The 24,334-nt window shown below is 38.4% G+C and overlaps 1 protein-coding gene across 11 annotated transcripts in view; it reads left to right on the plus strand.

Annotated features, from left to right (window-relative positions):
- Nucleotides 1–24,334, plus strand: part of OSBPL9 (oxysterol binding protein like 9) — a 199,457-nt gene that overhangs the window by 59,854 nt on the left and 115,269 nt on the right. For 9 of the 11 annotated variants that reach the window (XM_043578758.1, XM_043578761.1, XM_043578759.1 and 6 more), the window contains exon 3: nucleotides 23,524–23,602. The exons of the other annotated variants lie outside the window; for them this stretch is intronic. In XM_043578758.1, coding sequence (XP_043434693.1) covers nucleotides 23,524–23,602 — 79 coding nt within the window. The remainder of the gene's footprint in view (nucleotides 1–23,523; nucleotides 23,603–24,334) is intronic. 11 annotated transcript variants of the gene reach the window in all.

Raw genomic sequence — 24,334 nt, forward strand, 5'->3', positions numbered from 1 at the left:
CTGATATATATGTGTGTGTGTGTGTGTGTGTGTGTGTGTGTGTGTATAAATTGATAGCAGACTCAAACAGATATTTGTACACCCATATTCATAGCAGCATTACTCACAGTAGCCTAGAAGCAGAAGCAACCTGGTATTCATTCAGTAGATGAATGGATATACAAAGTGTGGTGTGTGTGTGTGTGTGTATAATAGAATATTATTTAGTCTTAAAAAGGAAGGAAATTCTGACACATGCTACAACATGGATGATCCTTGAGGACATTATACTAAGTGAAATAAGCCAGTCACAAAAAGATAATACTGTATGATTCTACTTAGTTGAGGTAACTAGAGTAGTCAAATTCATGGGAAGTGGTAGTTTCCAGGGGTTGAGGGGAAGGGAAATTGGGAAGTTAGTGTTTAATGGGTACATGGCTATAGATTGGGAAAATGAAAAAGTTCTGGAGATGGATATTGATGATCACACAACAGTGTGAATATACTTAATGCCACTAAATTAAACACTTAAAAATGTTTGAATGGTAAATTTTATGTGTGTTTCAGCACAATTAAAAAACATCTACCTGAAAAGGAAAAAAAAAACCCCACACTATTGCCTCTTTATTATCTCAGTTCTGTAAATGAGACACTTCAGAAGCATTCTCTGCTTAAGGTCTCACAAGGCTGAAATCAAGGTATTGACTAGGCTGGATTCCTTCCTTCCTTCCTTCCTTCCTTCCTTCCTTCCTTCCTTCCTTCCTTCCTTCCTTCCTTCCTTTAATTTTACTCTCAAGTTAGTTAACATACAATGCAGTCTTGGCTTCAGGAGTAGAATCCAGTGATTCATCACTTATATATAACACCCAGTGCTCATCCCAACAAGTGCCCTCTTCAATGCCCATCACCTATTTTCTCCACCCCCCCACGCTCCACCCCCATCAACCCTCAGTTTGTTCTCTGTATTTAAGAATCTCTTACAGGGGCGCCTGGGTGGCGCAGTCGGTTAAGCGTCCGACTTCAGCCAGGTCACGATCTCGCGGTCCGTGAGTTCGAGCCCCGCATCGGGCTCTGGGCTGATGGCTCAGAGCCTGGAGCCTGTTTCTGACTCTGTGCCTCCCTCTCTCTCTGCCCCTCCCCCATTCATGCTCTGTCTCTCTCTGTCCCAAAAATAAATAAACGTTGAAGAAAAAAAAAATAAAAAATAAAAAAAAAAAGAAAAAAGAAAAAAAAAAAAAGAATCTCTTACAAACGGGAACCCTCTTGCACTGTTGGTGGGAATGCAAATTGGTGCAGCCACTCTGGAAAACAGTGTGGAGGTTCCTCAAAAAATTAAAAATAGACCTACCCTATGACCCTGCAATAGCACTGCTAGGAATTTACCCAAGGCACACAGGAGTACTGATGCATAGGGGCACTTGTACCCCAATGTTTATAGCAGCACTCTCAACAATAGCCAAATTATGGAAAGAGCCTAAATGTCCATCAACTGATGAATGGATAAAGAAATTGTGGTTTATATACACAATGGAGTACTACGTGGCAATGAGAAAGAATGAAATATGGCCCTTTGTAGCAACATGGATGGAACTGGAGAGTGTTATGCTAAGTGAAATAAGCCATACAGAGAAAGAGAGATACCATATGGTTTCACTCTTATGTGGATCCTGAGAAACTTAACAGGAACCCATGGGGGAGGGGAAGGGAAAAAAAAAAAAAAAGAGGTTAGAGTGGGAGAGAGCCAAAGCATAAGAGACTCTTAAAAACTGAGAACAGAGGGTTGATGGGGGGTGGGAGGGAGGGGAGGGTGGGTGATGGGTGTTGAGGAGGGCACCTTTTGGGATGAGCACTGGGTGTTGTATGGAAACCAATTTGACAATAAACTTCATATATTGAAAAAAATTAAAAAAAAAAAAGAATCTCTTACGGTTTACCTACCTCTCTGCATTTATCTTATTTTTCCTACCCTTCCCCTGTTTCTCAAATTCCATGAGTGAAATCATGTGATATCTGTCTTTCTCTGACTGACTTATTTTACTTAGCTTAATACCCTCCAGTTCTATCCATGTTGTTGCAAATGGCAAGATTTCATTCTTTTTCATTGCCGAGTAGTATTCCATTGTATGTATGTATGTGGTGTGTGTGTACACACACACACACCACATCCTCTTAATCCATTCATCAGTTAACGGACATTTGGGCTCTTCCCATAATTTGGCTATTGTTGATAGCACTGCTATAAACATTGGGGTGCATGTGCCTCTTTGAATCTTTTGGATCCTTTTGATAAATTCCTAGTAGTGCAATTTCTGGGTCAGAGGGTAATTCTATTTTTAATATTTTGAGGAACCTCCACACTGTTTTCCAGAGTGGCTGCACCATTTTGCATTCCCACAAACATTGCAAGAGGGTTCCCCTTTGTCCACATCCTTGCCAACATCCATTGTTTCCTGAGTTGTTAATTTTAGCTACTCTGACCAGTGTGAGGTGGTATCTCATTGTGGTTTTGATTTGTATTTCCCTGATGATGAGTAATTTTAAGTATCTTTTCATGTGTCTATTTGCCATCTGGATGTGTTCTTTAGAAAAGTGTCTGTTCATGTCCTCTATCCATTTCTTCACTGAGTTGTTTTTTTGGGTTTTGAGTATGTAGAGTATCATGTCATCTGTGAAGAGTGAAAGTTTGACAACTTCTTTGCCAATTTGAATGCCTTTTATTTCATTTTGTTGTCTGATTGCTGATTGACTTCCAATACTATGTTAAACAACAGTGGTGAGAGTGGACATCCCTGTCATGTTCCTGATCTCAGGGGGAAAGTTCTCATTTTTTCCCCATTGAGAATGATGTTAGCTGTGGGCCTTTCATATATGGCTTTTATGATGTTAAGGTATGTTCCTTCTATCCCAGCTTTCTTGAGGGTTTTTATTAAGAAAGGATGCTGTATTTTGTCAGATGCTTTTTCTGCATCTATTGTGACAGTATCATATGGTTCTTATCCTTTCTTCTGTTAATGTGATGTATCATGTTGATTGGTTTGCGAATATTGAACTAGCCCTGCAACCCGGAATGAATCCCACTTGATCATGGTGAATAATACTTTTAATATACTGTTGATTTCGATTTGCTAGTATCCTGTTGAAAATTTTTGCATCCATGTTCATCAAGGATATTGGCCTGTAATTCTCTTTTTAGTGGGGTCTTTGGCTGGTTTAGGAATCAAGGTAATGCTGGCTTCATAGAATGAGTCTGGAGGCTTTCCTTCAGTTTCTATTTTTTGGAACAGTTTGAGAAGAATAGGTATTAACTCTTCTTTAAATGTCTGGTACAATTCCCCTGGGAAGCTATCTGGCCCAAGACTCTTATTTTTGGGGAGATTTTTGATAACCTATTTAATTTCTTTGCTGGTTATGGGTCTGTTCAAACTTTTCTATTTCTTCCAGTTTGAGTTTTGGTAGTGTGTGAGTGTCTAGGAATTTGTCCATTTCTTCCAGATTGTCCAGTTTGTTGGTATAATTTTTCATAGTACTAATAATTATATTTCTGTGATGTTGGTTGTCATCTCTCTTCTTTCATTTGTGATTTTATCTGTTTGAGTTCTCTCTCTTTTCTTTTTGAGAAGTCTGGCTAGGGGTTTATCAATTTTATTTATTCTTTCAAAACACCAGCTCTTAGATTCATTGATCTGTTCTACTGTTTGGGTTTTTTTGTTTTTTGTTTTTTGGTTTTTTTTTTTTTTTTTAATTCTATGTTGTTTATTTCTGCTCTCATCTTTATTATTTCTCTTCTGCTAGCTTTGGGCTTTCTTTGCTGTTGGCTTTCTAGTTCCTTTAGGTATAAGGTTAGGTTGTGTATTTGGGACCTTTCTTGCTTCTTGAGATAGGCCTGAATTGCAATGTGTTTTTCTCTTAGGACTGCCTTTGCTGCATCCCAAAGTGTTTGGACTGTCATGTTTTCATTTTCATTTGCTTGTATGTTTTTAAATTTCTTGTTTAATTTCCTGGTTGACCCATTCATTCTTTAGTATGATGTTCTTTAAACTCCGTGTATTTGGGGGCTTTCTAGATTTTTTTCTTGTGGTTTATTTCAAGTTTCATAGTGTTGTGATCTGGAAATATGCTTGCTATGACTTCAGTCATTTTATATTTATTGAGGGCTGTTTTGTGATGCAGTATGTGATCTGTTTTGTAGAATGTTCCGTGTGCACTTGAGAAGAATGTGTATTCTTCTGCTTTAGGATGTAAATTTTTCAATATATCTGTTAAGTCCATCTGATCAAATGTGTCATTCAGAGCCATTGTTTTTCTGCCTAGACTGCCTAGATGATCTGTTCATTGTTGTAAGTGGAGTATTAAAGTCCCGCACAATCATGGTATTATAATCTGTACATTTGTTTATGTTTGTGATTAATTGATTTATATATTTGGCTTTCATGTTGGGAGTATAAACATTTACAATGATTAGCTCTTCTTGATGGATAAACCCCTTAATTATGATATAATGCCTTTCTTCCTCTCTTGTTACAGTCTATATTTTTATTTATTTTTTATTTTTAAAAATTTATTTATTTTGAGAGAGAAAGAGAGAATGAGGAGGGGAGAGGCAAAGAGAGGGAGAGAATTCCAAGCAGGCTCCACACTGCCAGTGCAAAGCCCAACACAGGGCTTGAACCCATGAACTGCAAGATCATGACCTGAGTTGAAACCCAGAGTTGGATACTTAACCAACTGAGCCACCCAGGTGCCCATAGAAGTCTTTGTTTTAAAACCTAATTTGTCTGAAATATCATATGACTTCACTCATATGAGGACTTTAACACACAGAACAGATGGACACAAGGAAAGGGAAGCAAAAATAATATAAAAACAGGGAGGGGGACAAAACATAAGAGACTCTTAAATATGGAGAACAAACAGAGGGTTACTGGAGGGGTTGTGGGAGGGGGGATGGGCTAAATGGGTAAGGGGCATTAAGGAATCTACCCATGAAATCATTGTTGCACTATATGCTAACTAACTTGGATGTAAATTTAAAAAAAAAATCTAGTTTGTCTGATATAAGTATGGCTATTCCAGCTTTCTTTTGACATCCAGTAGCATGATAGATGGCTCTCCATCCCCTCAGTTTCTTTTTTAATTAAAAAAAAATTTTTTTTTTAATTTTATTTTTGAGAGAGACAGCACAAACGAGGGAGGGACAGAGAAAGGGAGACACAGAATCCGAAGCAGGCTCCAGGTTCTGAGTTGGCAGCACAGAGCCTGATGTGGGGCTTGAAGTCACAAACCATGAGATCATGACCTAAGCTGAAGTTGGCGCTCAACCGACTAAGCCACCCAGGCACCCCCATCCCCTCAGTTTCAATCTGCAGGTGTCATCAGGTCTAAATTGAGTCTCTAGTAGGATGCATTCCTATGCTTTTTTCAAGCACGCTATTAGTCTTATGACTCTATTATCTAAATTCTTGTTTAGATATGTTGTTTATATCTGTTTTGAGCAATTCTCTGGCTGTCATTTTTTCCTGGATTTTCTTTTGAGGAGAATTCTTGTTTCATCATTTTGGCTAGGTTTTTGTGTTTTACATGTTTTAATAGTTGGTTATGTATCCTGTACCTGTGAGTACTACTGTATTAAAAAGGGGTCATACACTTTCCAGGGCCTAGTGCTTCAGGAAGTGTTTTTGGAGTGTGTTGTGTGCACTCTGTTGTTGCATTTGGGCTGCTCTATCCTGCCGGTCAGTCCTCTGCAAAGCTCCTTCTTGCTTGTGGTGGAGTGTTTGGACCTTCTGCCAGGTGTGCTTTGATTTGTTTGTTGAAGCAACGCTTGAAAAAAGGAAAGGTATGGAAAAGGTATCCCTTTGTATGGAATCAGGCTCCCCCCGCCCCCCCCCCCCCCCGCCGCCCGTACCGCCCCCCCCCCCCCGCAAGACAAAAATGAAAGGGGTGAAAAAGACCAAGCAGAGAATAAAAAACAAAAAACAAACACAGAAAACCCTATAAGGTTTAATCCAGAGAGAGAGAAAGGAAAATAAAGGAGATATAGAAAAGGCATAAAAAGAATGTAATACAAATGCCTAATTAAACAAACAAAACCGAAAAAAAACCCTATATATATAATATATATAATATATATATTATATATATAACATTATATATATATATTATATATATAACATTATATATTATATATATATATAACATTATATAATATATATATATATTATATATATATATAATATGAATTGACCAAAACAAATCAGAAACTATGAACCTGAAAGAAAAAGAGAAGAGCAAACAGACAAACACACTAACCGACAAAAACACAAAACAGTTGTCTGTTGGTGCCTGGGACCAGTGGCTGTGCTGGTCTGGAGGAGAGGCCATCAGTTTCCTCAGTAGATCAGTCTCTGTAAATAAGAGGTTACCAGGCACGGAGGGGTGGGGTTTGGTGTAAGCAGGTCCCCTCCTCTGGGGGCCACTGTGCTGCTCTCTGAAGTCCCACTGTGTTGGTGTTGGGGAGAAAAATGGCGACACCTCAACCTCTCCTTCCCAGACCAGGTGTCTCAAAACATGCTGTTCAGGCAGCCCTCACAGCCTAGCAGTTGGCTTGCCCTGCTCCACAGTTCTCCCCGCCACCCCCCCCTCCTAGGCACTTGGCTGGGATTCAAAACCTGATGTCTTAAAGGACCCTGCACCTCTTCTGGGGTGGACCCTCTGAGGGCCCTCTTCTGGGGTAGCGTCACTCAGCTCTGCAGATAAAAGTCCTTTGGCTGGAGCCTGCAGCATCTTTTGTCCTTGGGGAGGCAATAAACCCTCTTCCCACAGTACTTGAGTTCGGAGACCTCTCTCAGTGCGCCCCTGAGGTCGCTTTTCCCCTGCCAGGCATGTGCACACAGTTCAGGCTTAATGGAGCCTGATATTCAGCAGCTAAGGCTGTTTGCAGAGTAGAAGCTGGCACTCTCTGTATTTCTTGTTCCCCAGTGTGTGGTCCGGAGAGGTTTTCCTTTTGTTTCAACTCAGTACCGCCCAATTCCATAGCCTCTCTTTCTCTCCCTTTTATCTCTCCACAGAAGGGGTTCTCTCCTCTCCATGCCTGTGCCATTCACATACACGCACCTTGATTCTGCCATGCTGTCTCCCTCCACCTGTGGATATCCTTCTGCCACTTTGCAGATTGATTTCCTGGGTTTTCCAGGTGATCTGACCTTAAAATGGCTGTGTTTGAAGGAAAGGGAAATCCCAGTCCTTCCGCTCACTGGGCTGAGCTCTTATCTGGAGGCCCTGAGGAAGAATCTAAGGGTCCAGGTAATTCAGGTTATTGACAAAATTCAGTTCCTTGTGACTGTAGGACTGAGGTTCTTTTTTTCTTGCTAGCTGTCATCTGGGTTCTTCTCTCAACTTCTAAAAGCTGCACATACTATTTGTCATGTGTCCCCTTCCATCTTCAAGGTGGCAGGGCAGATACCTTGAATCCTTCTAGTGCTTTGTATCTCTCTTTTTTTTTTTTTTTTAAATTTTTTTTTCAATGTTTTTTATTTATTTTTGGGACAGAGAGAGACAGAGCATGAACGGGGGAGGGTCAGAGAGAGAGGGAGACACAGAATCAGAAACAGGCTCCAGGCTCCAAGCCATCAGCCCAGAGCCCGACGCGGGGCTCGAACTCACGGACCGCGAGATCGTGACCTGGCTGAAGTCGGACGCTTAACCGACTGCGCCACCCAGGCGCCCCTTTGTATCTCTCTTACTCCCCATTTTGCTACTAGCTGCAAAAAACACTGCTTTTTAAAGGCCTCGTATGATTAGGTTACACCACCAGATAATCTCCCTTTTGCCATAATCACTCCAGTGATAACTCATTCTGTAATATAATAACTGCATAGATAGGTCATCACATTCATAGGTTTCCACCCACCTATGAAAGGGAGATTGTATAGGGGCAAGGGTCATTTAGGGTCTTTCTTTTTTCTTTTTTTAGAATGTAGCTTACTACAGAGCATGACAGAGAAGAACAGATATGCCTGTGTTTGAATCTTATTTTTGCCTTTTACATGTTGACTGCAAGAGGGAAGCTGTCTGTAAGCTTCCTGAGTTTGGGTTTTCTCTTTAAAGTGGGGATTATAATACCCTTGCAGAATTTTGTGACAATTAAGCACCTGGCACATAGATGGAAGCTGTGAATTCATTTTGTGTGTGTGTGTGTGTGTGTGTGTGTGTGTGTGTGTGTGTGTGTGGTTTAAGAGTCTTTGTGGTATTTTCAAAGTGCTGGACTGCCATTTGGCTTCCTATTTCAGAATCATTTGGAGACTTTGTTTACAATTATGTTCCCTCCTCCTACTCTCTAGACAAACTGTTTTAGAATAGGGTCTAGAACATGTTTTTTATTTTTTTAAATTAATTTATTTATTTTAAGAGAGAGAGAGAGAAAGAGAACAAGAGTGGGAGGGGTAGACAGAGAGTGAGAGAAAGAATCCCAAGCAGGCTCTGCACTTCTAGCATGGAGCCTGACGCGGGGCTTGAACTCACAAATCATGAGGTCATGACCTGAGCTGAAACCCAAGAGTCGGATGCTTAACTGACTGACCCACCCAAGCGCCCCTAGAACCTATTTTTTAAAATAGATTCTCCAGGTGATTTTATTGTGTAGCCAAGTTTGGGGCAACTGGTGTAGTAGAGTCAGAGACCTGGGGTTAAATCTCACTCAGCTCCACCCCTTACTGACTCTGTGCCATTGGGCACATTTCTTAACCTCTGTGAAGATAAACTATAATTTACAGGGTTGTTGTAAGGCTTAGCAATTATATATGGACAGGTTTGGGCACATATTACACATCTAATACATGATAACTGCTATGGATGATGATGATGATAATGGTGGCAATAGACAGTGCATTTAACATCTAGATTCCAAGTGAGCTTAATGAGCTATCATTGATTGTCTTGGGCCATAGATCTCTCCCTGCCTCTCCATCCATCCCAGACTGTGTTCCAACCACACTGTACTTGTATTTCCTCACTGTGTTTCTTCATTCATCATTGTTTTTGATATACTGATATATTTTTTTCTTATGACAAATTCTGTGCCCTTGTCTGGTAAGCTCATCTTTTAAAGACTTTTCAAGTGTTCCTTCTTCTGTATAGCACTTCTGATCCACATCCGTCTAAACAGACTTAGTCCTCCTGTATCTTTACATTTGCCACTTATATCCATGAAAGTACTTATTACATAGTATTACATGTTATTTTATCTGTTTTCCCTACTCAATAGTGAGTTCCCATCCACTGTCACAGTGTCTGCTTATGTAGTAAGTAGGTACTCAAAAAATGCTTAGTGTTGATTTTGTAGATTTAGAAAAATAATGAATAAATGTTGTGGAATTTGCCTTTACTATAGTTTGCTTGCAAAAGAACTATGGAAGTTATCTTCAACACAGTATGAGCCAGTGGTATGGTATGATTTCTAAAAAAAACAAAGCAGGGGGTGCCTGCTGACTTATTTGGTAGACCATGTGACTTTTTTTTTTTTAATTTTTTTTTTCAACATTTATTTTTGGGACAGAGAGAGACAGAGCATAAATGGGGGAGGGGCAGAGAGAGAGGGAGACACAGAATCGGAAACAGGCTCCAGGCTCCGAGCCATCAGCCCAGGGCCTGACGCGGGGCTCGAACTCACGGACCGGGAGATCGTGACCTGGCTGAAGTCGGACGCTTAACCGACTGCGCCACCCAGGCGCCCCAGTAGACCATGTGACTCTTGATGTCAGGGTCTTGAGGTAATGCCCCACATTGGGTGTGGAGCCTACTTAAAATTAAAAACAAAAACAAAGCAGAACACACAGGTGGTTTTAATCTACATAAAAGGAGAATAGGGAAAGGAACAAGTAGTTATTGAGGAAGCTCTCCTAGCAGGTAGTGTGCTGGATGATTTTCACATGTAATCCCATAATAATCTTGTCAGGTAAATGATGTTATTTCATTTTACAGATAAGGAGACAGACTCAGGCTACTTTTAGCAACTTACCAAGGTCACAAAGTAAATGGTGAATCTAGGATTGAACTTGAGTCTGTCTCATTACTAAACTCTGTTTAATCTTTAGTGTTACCAGACTCCTGTTCTTTTTGACTTACAAGAGTTAATGCAGACACACTCCAACTTGTGACAAGGTGGTGTCAAACCAGTGGAGGAAAGTGGAACTGTGAAAAACCATTTCCTTCCCATCTATTTATTGTCTTTGACTACATTGGTGGCAAAGTATATGCCACTAGATGGTGCCCTTGCCTTGACGGAAAAGTAAAATGTTGGTTGAGACCTAGGGTCTGATTCCATCTGTCCCACACACATACTAGCCAAAAGCAAAGTACTGACATTTCCAGGAAAAATCTGCAAAAGGGAGAAGTAATAATACTAAAAAGGTAGTGTGAGATATAGATAAAAACAAGCCATACATAAAATGGAATTCAAATCCAGATTCTGCCTCTTACTAGCTCGTGTCTTTAGGCAACTCATCTATTCCGCGCTGAGTCCTATTTTCTGGAATGGGCATCATGTTTTTTACTCATAGAATTATGAATATCAAATTAATTGATATATTAAAAAGTATTCTAATACAGTAACAGTTTTTACCCAGTCCAGTGAAACTGAATACTCCATTTACCAGTTGTGCTGGTCATCAGAGTTGACTGATTTCCTGAGGGATATGTCATCTGTTCTCTTTTCTTTTAGTTCATCACAAGAGAGGTCAGCAGTGTATTGTGATGGATTATTACTAGTCTTAGCACTGGGCTACATGTACCCCAATGTGTATAGCAGCATTATTAACAATAGCTAAACTATGGAGAGAGCCCAAATGTCCATTGACTGATGAATAAAGAAGAAGTTTTATACACACACACACATGCACACACGAATATTACTCAGTCATCAAAAAGAATGAAATCTTGCCATTTGCAACAACATGGATGGAGCTAGAATGTATTATGCTAAGTGAAATAAGTCAATCAGAGAAAGACAAATACCATATGATTTCACTCATATGTGGAATCTAAGAAACAAAACAGATAAACATACGGGAAGGGGGGAAAAGAAGAGAGAGGGAAACAGACCACAAGAGTCTCTCTTTTTTTTTTTTTAATTTTAATGTTTATTTGTTTTTGAGAGAGAGAGAGACAGACAGACAGACAGACAGACTGAGCCAGGGAGGGACAGAGAGAGCGGGAGATACAGAATTTGAAGCAGGCTCCAGACTCTAAGCTGTCAGCACAGAGCCTGATGGCGGGCTTGAACCCACAAATCGTGAGATCGTGATCTCAGCTGAAGTCAGATGCTTAACTGACTGAAGCCACCCAGCTGCCCCAATAGACTCTTAGTGATAGAGAACAAACTGAGGGTTGATGGAGGGAGATGGGCTAGATGGGTGATGGGTATTCAGGAGGGTACTTGTGATGAGCACTGGGTGTTGTATGTAAGTGATGAATCACTGAATTCTACTCCTGAAACCAATATTGAACTGTATGTTAACTAAATTTAAGGAAAAAAAAAAAGAAAGAAATAGCCTTCCAAAATGAACTTAACTACAACAGAAAATAAAATGTGGTGAAACAGAAAAAACACAGTTTTAGCACTGACTTTTTCTGCTAGTGCCTTATTTCATTGATTCTACATTATTTTTTCAAATGTTAACATCTCAGGCATTGGGATTCGTCTTACAATTATTGCCATCCTAGAATGGATGCAATAAGGTATTTTTAGTTTTATGTATAAGCTTAAGAATGTGTTCAGTTTTGTCCCCTTAGAGCTGCATCCTGTAAGAACTTTTGTCTGTTGTTTTGTCATTTCATTATGAAAAATGACTCTATTAATTTCTGCCTTTTTTGTTAATTCATTAGCTTTTTTGCAAACATCATCTCTTCCTGAATTTGACACTGAAAATATCGTCCCTTGGGGAAGATGTAAATTTCTGTTTAATCTTTTCATTGACACATACATACCATTTTGCTATATTTTCTGAATGTTTGCAATATTTCATAATTACAAATTAAATTAAAAATAGGAAAGTGATGGAGGCACCTGGGTGGCTCAGTCAGTTAAGTGTCTGACTCTTGATTTTGGCTCAGGTCATGATCTTGCTGCTGTGGGATGGAGCCTGAATCAGGCTCCATGCTGAGCAAAGCCTGTTTGGGATTCTCTCTCTCCCTCTCAAAAATAAATAAACAAACTTAAAAAAAAAAAATAAGAAAGTGATGAAATGTTAGCCAGGAAATGTTAGCCAAAAGAAAGCTTAGAAACAGTATTAATATGAGACCTACTATACCTTAAGAAAAAGAAATTTAAATTATTATGGAAAAAGAATAACAAAAACACAGTTCACATAGATAACATTCCTTGACAAAAGTGGAATAAATTAAGAAACCTTTAACAAAACAGTAACCACTCACTGCCTTACAAACATACTTCTAAATAATTCATTCGTGAATGTAGAAATAATAATGGAAATTATGAAATATTTAAACCTGAATAATAATGAAAGGATCACATGTTAAAGCTGCATCTAAGGCAGTCTGTGATTTATAATTTTAATATAAAACAGTGATTGAAAATTAATGAACTAAGCATTAACTCTAAAAATTAGAAAAAGAAAAAGGTAATAATAAAGTAATAAAAAAATAACAAAGGAAATTTTTAGGCTTGTGTCCTTTATTAATATAGATGTCAAAGTCCTAAACAAAATACAGCAAACCATACACAGTGATGTATAAAAAAAAAAGTATTATGACCAAATGAAGTTTATTCTAGTAATACTATGATGCTAATTTGAAAATTAATTAAAGTTATTTATCCTATTAATAGATCAAAAGAGGAAGAACTACATGATCATTTGAATAAATGCAAAAGAAGTAGTGACTAAAATGAAACATGCCTTCAAGATTAAGCAAGCTAGAAATAGAAGAGAATAATCTCAACCTGATAAGGGGTATTTACTGCAATACTACAGTGTATTTAATAGTGAAATAGTAGAAGCATTCTCTTTAAAGTCAGTAGCAAACCTAAGTGGCTGCTTTTGCTACTCCTTTAAATATTGTGCTCTGGAGGTCCTAGTAAATGCTATAAGACAAAAGATATGGAAAATATAAGGCCTGGAAGGAGGAATGAGAATTAGGATTTGCTGATGATGTCTCTGTAACCGTACTATAGGTCCTGGCAAATGTGTAACACAAGAATAAGAAATAAGAATTCAAAGAAAAAGGATTGGAAGAGAAGAATAAACATTACTGGTATTTGCAGATGATAATGTTTGTCTACATAAAAAAAATTCACAAGAATCTACAGAAAAACTATTTGAAAGACTAACCTTCAGCAAAGTTTTTGGATATCAAATCAATATGCAGAAAACATATAGTGTTCCTTATACAACCCACAAACAATTAGAAAAACGTTATTAAAAAATATAATAGCCAGAAGTTATTAGGGATATATTTTACAAGATCTGTGCATTCCTTTGGTGGAGGAAAACTGTAACACATCACTGAAAGACTAAAGGAAGATCTGACCATTAAAAAAATCTATACTATTCCTACTTGTTAAACTCAATATCATGTTTATGCTTATATCCCTTAAATTAATCTGTAAATACATGTGATTCAGTCAAAACCACAATTAGGCTTATTAAATGACTTGCCAAGGTGATTCTAAAAGTCATTTAAAATGGTAAAGGGGCAAGAAAAATTTGAAGAATAAGGAGTTGGGGGACTTGCCATTTCTAAGACTTTTTATGAAACTGGTTATTCAAATGATATGGTGTTGATATAAGAGGAAAGAAATTGATCAGTGGCAAAGAAGAGAAAACTCAAATAGAACCACACAACTATGACAGTTCAGAATATGATAACATTTCAGGGGCGCCTGGGTGGCGCAGTCGGTTAAGCGTCCGACTTCAGCCAGGTCACGATCTCTCGGTCCGTGAGTTCGAGCCCCGTGTCAGGCTCTGGGCTGATGGCTCAGAGCCTGGAGCCTGTTTCCGATTCTGTGTCTCCCTCTCTCTCTGCCCCACCCCCGTTCATGCTCTGTCTCTCTCTGTCCCAAAAATAAATAAACGTTGAAAAAAAAATTAAAAAAAAAAAAAAAAAGAATATGATAACATTTCAAACCAGATACTGTCACTCAGTAAATGAAGCTGGATCAAGTGACTGCCCATATGGGAAAAATAAAATTTACTTCCTACCTTATGCTATACACAATAAATTCCAGAAGTATTAAAGGTATAAAATGAAAATTCATACTTGTAAGAATATATAGAAGAATGTCTTTATGATGTCAAGACAAAATAGGATGTTTTAAAGCACAAACCATGATAGAAGAGATTGGTAGATTTGATAACCTTCAAATTTTAAAACTTTTGACCACCACCAACAACCAAAAGTCACCACAATTGAAGAGAAAGATAATGCGTGGACAGGAGTGAAGATATTTACAATGCATATAACTGACAAAAGATTAATATCCAGGGTATATTTTTAAAATCCTACAGATTAATAATAAAAAAGACAAAAAGAAATCCCAAAGAACACATACCAATCAGTAAAAAAGACAAAAGAATGCCTAAAAGAAAATGCACAAAGGATATGTACACTCAATTCATATAAGAGGAAATAAGAATGGCAATAAATGCAACTAGGTTCTTATTTCTCAGTGATATCAGAAAATGCAAATTAAAACTCCAGGAAGATAGTATTTTTATCACATTGTCAAGGGTTTATAAAGTCTGATTATTCCTAGTGTTGGCTAATGATTGGGGATGTAAGAACTTTCATATAGTACTGGTTGGGATATAAATCAATACAACACTTACGGAGACATTTTGTAGTATTTAATAAAGTTGAAGATGTGCCCAACTCTACATAAAATTGGAACTCATTCCATTTTAGAGCATATTCTTACTTTCTTATAGAAGTGTTACCAGGAGACATATACAGTAATGGTCATTGCTGGATTATTGGAACAGGAAAAATGAAAAATAACCTAAATGTTAGGAAACTGACACATTGTGGAATACTTATATAGTAGAAATACTATATAGCAGGTAAAACGTACATATGTATTCTCAAAATAGATTGTGTGTGTGTGCGTGTATATGTGCATATATATTCTCAGCATGAAAAGTTTGTGTGTGTGTATGTATATGTATATATATATGTATATATGTATATATACATATACATACACACACACACACACACACACACACACAGCACTAAGAAACCTCAAAACAATATTTAGTGAAAACAGCAAAGCAGATTGTTCACTGATCTATTCCTATTAGCTATAGTAATGTCTAGAAAATTTAATAAATATACGTTAAATCAATGAATGATGTTAAAATAGGTCCTCCATGCAACAGCATTTGGGTAAGCAGGCCAGACCTCAGGCTTTCCTATTTCCTTCTGTATTGTTGACTCCTCTCTTTCCCCTCTAGATGATGTGCTCTTCAAGGGCAGAGATATATTTTATCCTATTTATATTCCTTGGCTATTAATGTTCCTGGCCCAGAATAGGTATTTAATAAATCTATTGAAGTAATTAGTGAATGTTGCTTATTATAACAATGCCCTATTAAGAAAGGGCTTTGGATCAGGAATTCCAAAACCTGAATTCTCCTGCCTTTTAGTTGTAGGACCTTGGACAATTTTTTTTTTTTAACCTCTCTGAGCCTGTTTTCTAATTTCTAAAGAAGTGTAATACCTGTTCTGTCTGAATCTCCAAGTTCATATTTAAATGTGTTATATGAATGTAAGATAGGTTTCTAATATTTCAGCAAGGAGAGAAAGGATGTGGTTGTAGAGTTACTGTGGGAGTGGCTGTGCTGTGTATTTATAACATTGTGTACATTTCTTTTAGGAGCTATATGAGCAGTCTGTGTCCTAGAGGAGTCATCATTTCTTTCTTACTATCTTAGATCCAGTTTACCAATTCAATTTTCTCTTCTTGCAAAGGGAGATTGGCCCAAAATAGCCAGAATTCTGTTTTGTGGTGTTCTGTTTTGTTTTGTTCTGTTTTTCTTCTAAGCCATGAGAGCAAAACTTTCTGTCTTTGGTACCAGAACTATGACTCATGTCTGGGGTATGTTTGTGTGTAGAAGAAAGAAGAGAGAAAGTCAGAAATTTCATCTGGTTGCACTAGACTCCAGCTCTAGTTACTTTCTATCTGGAACTTGGATAGTGTGACCCTGAAGCAGCAGGTATCTTGGTGAACACAAAGTACTGATAACCTGCAAGGTGGAGTATCTCATATATTCAGAATAGAAATCGTGAGAAGTAAGTGAAAAATATATGTGTTTACTGTGTTGGTACAGTGGGTCATAAAAGCAGGCTGAAATAAAAACTTTGGTATATTGGTGGGTTTGCATCGTAAAGAACTTGTTTAAGGTAGAATGTTATTCAATATGTGGATTAGCAAACAGAGTTTTGCTTTACCAAATGTAAAAAATAAAGTAGCATACACTCAGATAAAGTGAAAGGATGAATGTTTGGTGGAAGAGAGCCTGGGACAACTGGTAAACCTCAAACTGTCCAACTGTAGAATTTGATAAGAGATGAGAGGTAGGTATGGAGCAAATCACTGAGGACATTGTAGGCTAGGCTATGCCAGCGTGACCATATCCCTTAAACCAGACACTCAAGAATAAAAGACCAGGATACTCTATTCATTATTATGCCAGGACAACAGAAATAATCTGGAACTGTCCCAGGCAAACCAAGTCATATGGTCACCTTACTTGAAGGTGAAGAAGAGCCATTGATGTGGTTACATATCCCACAAGGAATGGGAGGCTAAAACAATTTAGGAGGCTTGGACAAATCTAAATAATAATGTTGACTGGAAGGGAATGAGAGGTGTGGGCCAGTTGCTAGATGAGGATGTACAATTGAATGAATGATTGTTGTTGTTAAATAGGGTAAAGAATTTCAACATGTGTAAATGCTGTTGGGAAAGAGCCAGTAGTCAAAGAAGTTGAAAATTTGGTAGAGTAAGAGATCTAAGGAACAGTGATGGGGTTGGAGCCCTTTTTCCATTATGACAAGTGGAAAGGAAGCAAGAGTAGGTATAGATGCAGGTGAATGTTTGGGTGAGAGGGCATAGCAGGTCTAGAGTTTCTACCTGATGACTGCTTATGTTGTTGTTGGGAGTTCAAGGTAAATAGAGAAGGTTTTAAATAGCTACAGAGGACAATGGGAGAGAGACCAAGGGCAAGGATGCCCTCTGTCATCACTTAGATTCACCGTCATCTGCTCTTCTAGTGGCAGTCTTTAACCACACATGCACTGGCATTCTTAGTCAATGGATAAAGCACGAAAAATAATATAAGGTATAAGAATTGGAGTAGAACAACTAAAACTGTTATTATTTGTAGCAACTTAACAGAAAATTCAAGAGAATTTACAGATTTACTATTAGAATTGATAGATGAATTTAGCAAGATTACTGGATACAAGGTCATTATACAAAATAAACTGTATTTTAATATACTAACAACTAGTAATTAGAAAATGAATTTTTAAAAATAAAGAATATTTACTATAGCATCAAAAACATTAATCACTTAATAAACATTAATGAAAGGTGGACAAGACCTCTACTCAGAAAACTATAAACATTGAAATGTAAAGAGACTTAAATATTTGGCAGTCCCAGTTCATTCCGTCAGAATCCTAGCAAGTTTTTGTGTAACTTGTTCTGCTTATTCAGATTTATAAAGGACCAAGAACACCCACTTCTGATTCCTGCCATCTCAGTCAACCAACAGACCCCCAGTAGAAATGGTGACTTGTTCTCACCTGGTGGCCTAGGGGGACCTGGGCATTGACTGTGGTGCTGATGTTGATTTATAACTTATAAAGGCCAAGAGAAAAAAGGTGGAGGATTTACTTCACCTGATATCCATATGTAAAGACTTCTAAAAGATAACATTGGAGAGAATATTTTCATGGCCTTGAGATTGGGAAAGACTTCTTAAAACACAGAAAGCCCAATCATAAAGTGTGAAATTAATACATTGTACTACACTAAAATTAGTGTACACTAAGAATTCTTCATGGACATCTTTATGAGAATACAAAGACTAGCAACAGGATGGGAGAAGATACTTGCCTAATTCATAACTAGAGAAGGGTTCATATCCAAGATATGTAAAAAGCTTCTACAGATAATTATAAAATAATCGTCCAGTCTTGTCACTATTTCACAAGAGGATATTCAAATAGCCAAGAAACATGAAAAGATACTTAACCTTATTAGTTATCAGGGAAATGAAATGTATATTAAACCCACTATAAGATAGCACTACTCACCTGCCAGAATGACTAAAGTACAACAATGTTAGTGAAGATGTGGAGCAGTTGAAACTTTTGTAGACCATTGGTTGGAGTATAATTGGCACAGCCACTTTTGAGAATTATTTGACAGTATCTTTTACAACTGGCATGTGCAAGGGTGCCTGGCTGGCTCAGTTGGTAGAGCATGTGACTCTTGATCTCAGGGTCATGAGTTTAAGCCCCATATTGGACATAGAGCCTATTTAAAACAGTGAATAGGGGTGCCTGGGTGGCTCAGTTGGTTGGGCATCTGACTCTTGATTTTGGCTCAGGTAATGGTCCCAGGGTTGTGGTATTCAGCCTCACATCAGGCTGTATGCTGAGCGTGGAGCCACTTGGGATTTTTTTCTCTTTCTCTCCTTCTCTCCCCCATTTTCTCTTTCTGTCCCCCCTCCCTCCCTCTCTCAAACTACAAATAAATAAATAACAATTAAAAAATTAAAAAAATAAAATTAGCATGTAGATATCCTATGACCTAGCAAATTTACTCCTAGATATGTACCTAATAAAAATATAAGCATATGTATAATGAGAGAGATACATAAGAATGCCTTAGCAGCATGATCCTATGAATCAAAAACGGGAGACAACATAAATATCCATCTACAGTGGGACTGTAAATAAATTGTGGAAAATCCATACAAAAGAATACTATATATAGCAATAAAAGTGAACAAACTACTGCTATATACAATAACTGTGATGCATTTCACAAGCATTATGTTAAATGAAAGAAGCCAGACACAAAAGAAAGTATATTGCAGAAGTCCGTTTGTATAAAGTTCAAAGACAGACAAAAATAATTTATAATGTTGGAAAGAAAGATAGTATTTACCTTTGGAATGGAGAGTGGGGCTAATGATTAAGAAAGGGTACAAAGGGAACTTCTTTTCACTAAGCTTGTAGGGTTATGATTTATGTATATGTCACCTTTCAATATGAAGTTGTTGTTTTCAAATGATAAAGAATATGCAAAATGCTTATAGTGCCTGGGTCATTGAAAATATTCAGTAACAGGCAGTATTAACTATTTATTGTGATTTATGTCTCTATGATGACAAGATCTAGGGCAACACTCACTGTCCAGTAGACTTCTTGCAATTATTAAAATATTCTGTATCTGCACTTAGTTTCATAGCCACTAACCGCATGTAGTAGCTATTGAGCACTTGAAATGTGACTGAGTAACTTACTTTAAATTTTAATTAAAATTTAAATACCCATGTGTGACTAATGGCTGTTATATTGGGTAGTGCAGGTGTATTGCCATTGGGAATGAGTGACTGAAGGAGAATGGCAGTGAAGTTTATTTGAGTTGAACAAATCAGGAAACTGGGAGGCCAGATTGTCAAATGAATTGTACATCTGTATGTTGAAGAATGTTCAGGATAATGTCAAGACCCAATTGGACTGGGAGATTGTTAGCTATCTTCCAGAGTCTTCACAGAAGCATTTGGACAGAGGAGAGATAAATTATAATGGGTGACAAAAGACTACTTTCTCCTGTATAGGTTGTCAAAGGGACCTAAGTAGAAATATTTCTGAAGCACAGCTTAGGTAATTAAGGGCCATTGAAGGAGAGTTTCAAGAAGGAACCGGTCAGCAGCAGCAACAGTGCTTTAGACTGGTGGTGTATGACATAACTAGAGAGTACTAAAGCAGTCATTGGAGAACTGTGTGACTGTAGTTTGGTGCAGTGGTGGGAAAGAAGCTAGATTGCAGGAGTGGATGAAAGGTTAAGACATTGTCAATTTTTAAAAAGCTCCTTTGTGAGGGGTGCCTGGGTGACTCAGTCAGTTAAGCATTCGACTTCTGCTCAGGTTATGATCTCATGGCTTGTGAGTTCAAGCCCTACATCAGGCTCTGTGCTGATAGCTCAGAGCCTGGAGTCTGCTTCAGATTCTGTGTCTTCCTCTCTCTCTGCCCCTCACCTGCTCGTGCCTTGTCTCTCTGTCTCAAAAATAAACAATGAACATTAAAAAAAATTAATTCTTGGGGTGGGGGGGGGCGCACCTCGGTGGCTCAGTTGGTTAAGCATCTGACTTCCACTCAGATCATGATCTCATAGTTTGTGAGTTCGAGCCCTGCCTCAGGCTCTGTGGTGATAGCTCAGAGCCTGGAGCCTGCTTCAGATTGTGTGTCTTTCTCTCTCTCTGCTCTTCCCCCATTCACACTGTGTCCCTCTTTCTCTCTCAAAAATAAATAAACATTAAAAAGTTTTTTTTAAAAAAATTTTTGATTCTTGGGGTATCTGGTTGGGTGAGTAGTTAAGCGTCCAACTTCAGCTCAGGTCATGATCTCGAGGTTTGTGAGTTCAAGCCCTGCATCAGGCTCTGTGCTGACAGCTCAGAGCCTGGAGCCTACTTTGGATTCTGTGTCTCCCTTTCTCTGCCCCTTCCCCTCTTGCACTTTGTCTCTCTCTTTCTAAGTTAAGTAAACATTAAAAAGAAAAAAAAAAAAAACTCCTTTGTGAAAAAGGAGGTTGTAGCTAGGGGGAGATGTGGGGTTTTGCTTTTTTTCGTAAATGGTTGGTAATTGAGCATAAGAAAGGACATAAAAAAGTGAAATTAATTGGTGTGTTTAGTTTTTTTCCCCCCAGTGCGTGGAAGAAATGTTGGGGCTGTATGTACAGGGCCTTTGTGTGTGGTAAGGAGGAAGGGTCTAGTTGATAACAGTGGAAAGGTTAGTTTCCTAAGTTAGTTAGATTTTGAACAGTCTTGATCGGCATTATGAAGAAATGTTGACTTTATCTCTTAGTTCAGAGACCCAAGGAAGGTTTTAAACATCTTTTTCTCTTGTGAGACTCTGTAGTTTAGAAATATTACTCTAGCAATAGCAAAAGACTGGACTAAAAAGGTAGCCAGACTGAAGGGAGACAGACTGCCTTATCAAGCATGGAGTTATGAGAGCCTGAATTCGGGTGTTGGCAATTCATAGATGGAGAAGAATTGACATATTTGAGATTATGGTTCAAGGGTGGAATGAGCACAACTTATGGGGATGGAATGAAGGAGGACATGTGTAGAACCTAGAGGTTTCCATCTGAGTTGACCAGGTAAATGGTAAATTTACATTAAGGGATCCAAAAGAAAGAACAGACATTTGGGATTGGAGTGATTTATAACAGCTTTGTTGAGATATATTTCACATACAGTGCAATTCACCCATTTAAAGTATACAATTCATTGTTTTTAGTATATTCACAGAGTCAAGCAACCATTCCCACAATCAATTTTAGAATGTTTTCATAAAGAAACCCCTATCTGCGGGCCACCAGGGTGGCTCAGTTGGTTGAGTGTCTGACATCAGCTCAGGTCATGATCTCACAGTTTGTGAGTTTAAGCCCCGCATCGGACTCTGTGCTGTCAGTGCAGAGCCCACTTCAGATCTTCTGCTCCCCTCTGCCTGTCTCTCCCCTGCTCATGCTGTCTCTCTCAAAATAAATAAAACATTACAAAAATTAAAAAAAAAAAAAAAAGAAATCCATACCTGTTAGCAGTCACTCCCTATTTTACCCCACTTCTTCCCTTCCCCACAACCCTAGGCAAACTTTAATGTACTGTTTGTCTCTATGAATTTGCCTGTTTTGGACATTTCATATAAATGGAATTATACCTTATGGTCCTTTGTGACTAGCTTCTTTCACTTAGCATGATGTTTTCAAAGTTCATTGATGTAGAGATCATTTTTTGCCTTGTTTTATACTCACCTCTTTGCATGTTTTATCTCCTCCTCTGAAGTATATGTGCCTTGAAGGCAGGGACTGTTGTTACATATTACAGAGCTGTATCTAGCACATATTTTTGTATTTAGTTATGACTTAGCAAATATTTGATACATCTAACTCAGTTAACCAGAAAGATCCAGTCCCACACTTGCTTACCCACTGAAATGTGTCTATATTTGCTGTCATGGAATAAGTAGGTATCCTGCCAGTGGTTCTGGTTCTGACATTCATTCTTTGTGTGACCTTGGGTAAGTCATTATACTCTCAGGAGATACTTTCCTTATCTGAAAATGGGGTAACAATCCTAACCCAATCCAAAACTGAAGAATAAGATAATTCAGGTCAGTGGGGTTTGCGTATAGTTGGGGTTTATCCAGATGGCCTCTGAGAAGAGATTTAATAAATGTTTGGCTCTATTACCTAATCCTCTTGTAATAGGAGTAGCCTTTTTTCATGAGATTAGGTATTTTGGCCCCCCGATTCTTTTCAACCCCCATTTTCAAGGTCCTGGTTTTGTCTGTGACACACTGTTACTTTTGTAACCATCCTGGAGCATTTTGCCTATCTCAGGTTCTCTAGCTTCTCTCTCTGGAATACTTTAGACACTTCTCAAGGACACTGATTATAATGTTACACTCCCTGTTTTGAGTAGCTTCCTGTCTCTTAATTCCTGTTGTCTTCATGAGCTGCTTGAGGTTGAACACAAAAAAAGTTTAAAACCCAGCCTATCCACTTTCTTGGTACAAACAATTTACAAATACGTTCCCTTCCTCCCCTGTCTTTGAAGAGTTGTTCATGCTTTTATTAGAAAACATAGTTTGGATGTGTACTTAAGGGTCATGTACCAAAATAAATAATGTAGTCCTTGACTTCCAAGATCTCATGGCACTTCAGTGGGAGGAGGCAGACATATGAACAGAAAATTACAGCAGAAAGTGGAAAGTGCAGTTGCACAGCCATGTATAAATGAAGGCACACTGGGAAGAATTGATTGGGGTAGTGTTTTAAAGCAAGTGTTACCTGACATTTCTGCACTAAGAAGTGTAACACAAAGCAGCCTGCTGAAGAGGACCTGCATTCTTTGGCCTCACAACAACTGGGTGAGGTGGAGGTTTCTGACCCCCCAATTTTAGAGAGTAGTCCAAAGCTCAGAAAGCCTCAGTGGCTGACTCTGAAACACAGATTCTAGACTCAGCTTCTATGTTTGTCCCCTCCCCCTCACCACAACCATGCCCCTTATGCAAGGATAGAAGGTAGCTATGCAGAGTACTACAGTGCCCTGCCATCCCCTCTCCTTTAGTTCTTCCTCCCTAAGCAAAAATACGGTCTCAGATTCCCCTTTTCTGTGTCTAGCTTACTGCCAGTGTCCTCGGTGCATTAAGCATTCCAGGGCTGTAGCAGTAGTGAATATTGCTGATGTCATTGTTTGCCTTATTGGGATTTTGCTCTTTGTTTCACAGGGAGCTGTGATTGGTATAGACGATGAGGACGACAGCACCTTCACAATAACTGTTGATCAGAAAACCTTCCATTTCCAGGGTGAGCTGAAAGAAGAGATTCTTTCTCTTCACAGTCCCAACTGCTTCTTTCCTTCTCTTTTGGGTTGTTTGCTGGATGACTTGAATGGTTTTGCAACTGATCTGCATGAATGAGTGCACAGGAACGTTCTGGATGAAGTGGTACTGCAGGTTAGGCAGGGATTTGTATCTGCAGTGGATACAGATCTGTTTGAAACGACTGTGGATCTGGCTGCAATTGGAGATTAAAAATTTAAAGGATAAAAATCAGTGAAGGGAGAAAGTAATGGGCTGCTGCTGCTGCTGGCTTGTGTTTACAGAAGGTTGCTGATCTTCTTTATCGAGGAGTATGGTTCTGCTTCTGCATGAAGAGTCTAAAGACTGATTGTGAAGGTTGCAGTGTTTGTCTGTGTAAAACTCAAAATGTAAATTAAATTGAAGCTAATGGCAACCTTTGGCTTAAAGGTTTTGCTTTGCTTCAAGAACTGCAAGTTTGCATTCATTTCATCTGCATTTCTGTGTGTTGTCTGCCAGCCGTCATTTCTCTGCTATTATCCTTTTTATAGTTAATAACACCAATGCCATCTGCCACTGCTATGTTTCGGCATTGCATGCTATGGTTCACCGGTAGAAAGGGTAAGGTACTGTATGATCATTCTCATTTCATCTTGCTTTGAAAACTAAACCAGCAAATAAAAGTCAATTTTAATGATGCACCTTTCATGTATAATGTACCTCTCATCTATTAGGAATG

This window comes from Prionailurus bengalensis, chromosome C1, assembly GCF_016509475.1.
Source record: "Prionailurus bengalensis isolate Pbe53 chromosome C1, Fcat_Pben_1.1_paternal_pri, whole genome shotgun sequence".
Lineage (NCBI taxonomy): Eukaryota > Metazoa > Chordata > Mammalia > Carnivora > Felidae > Prionailurus > Prionailurus bengalensis.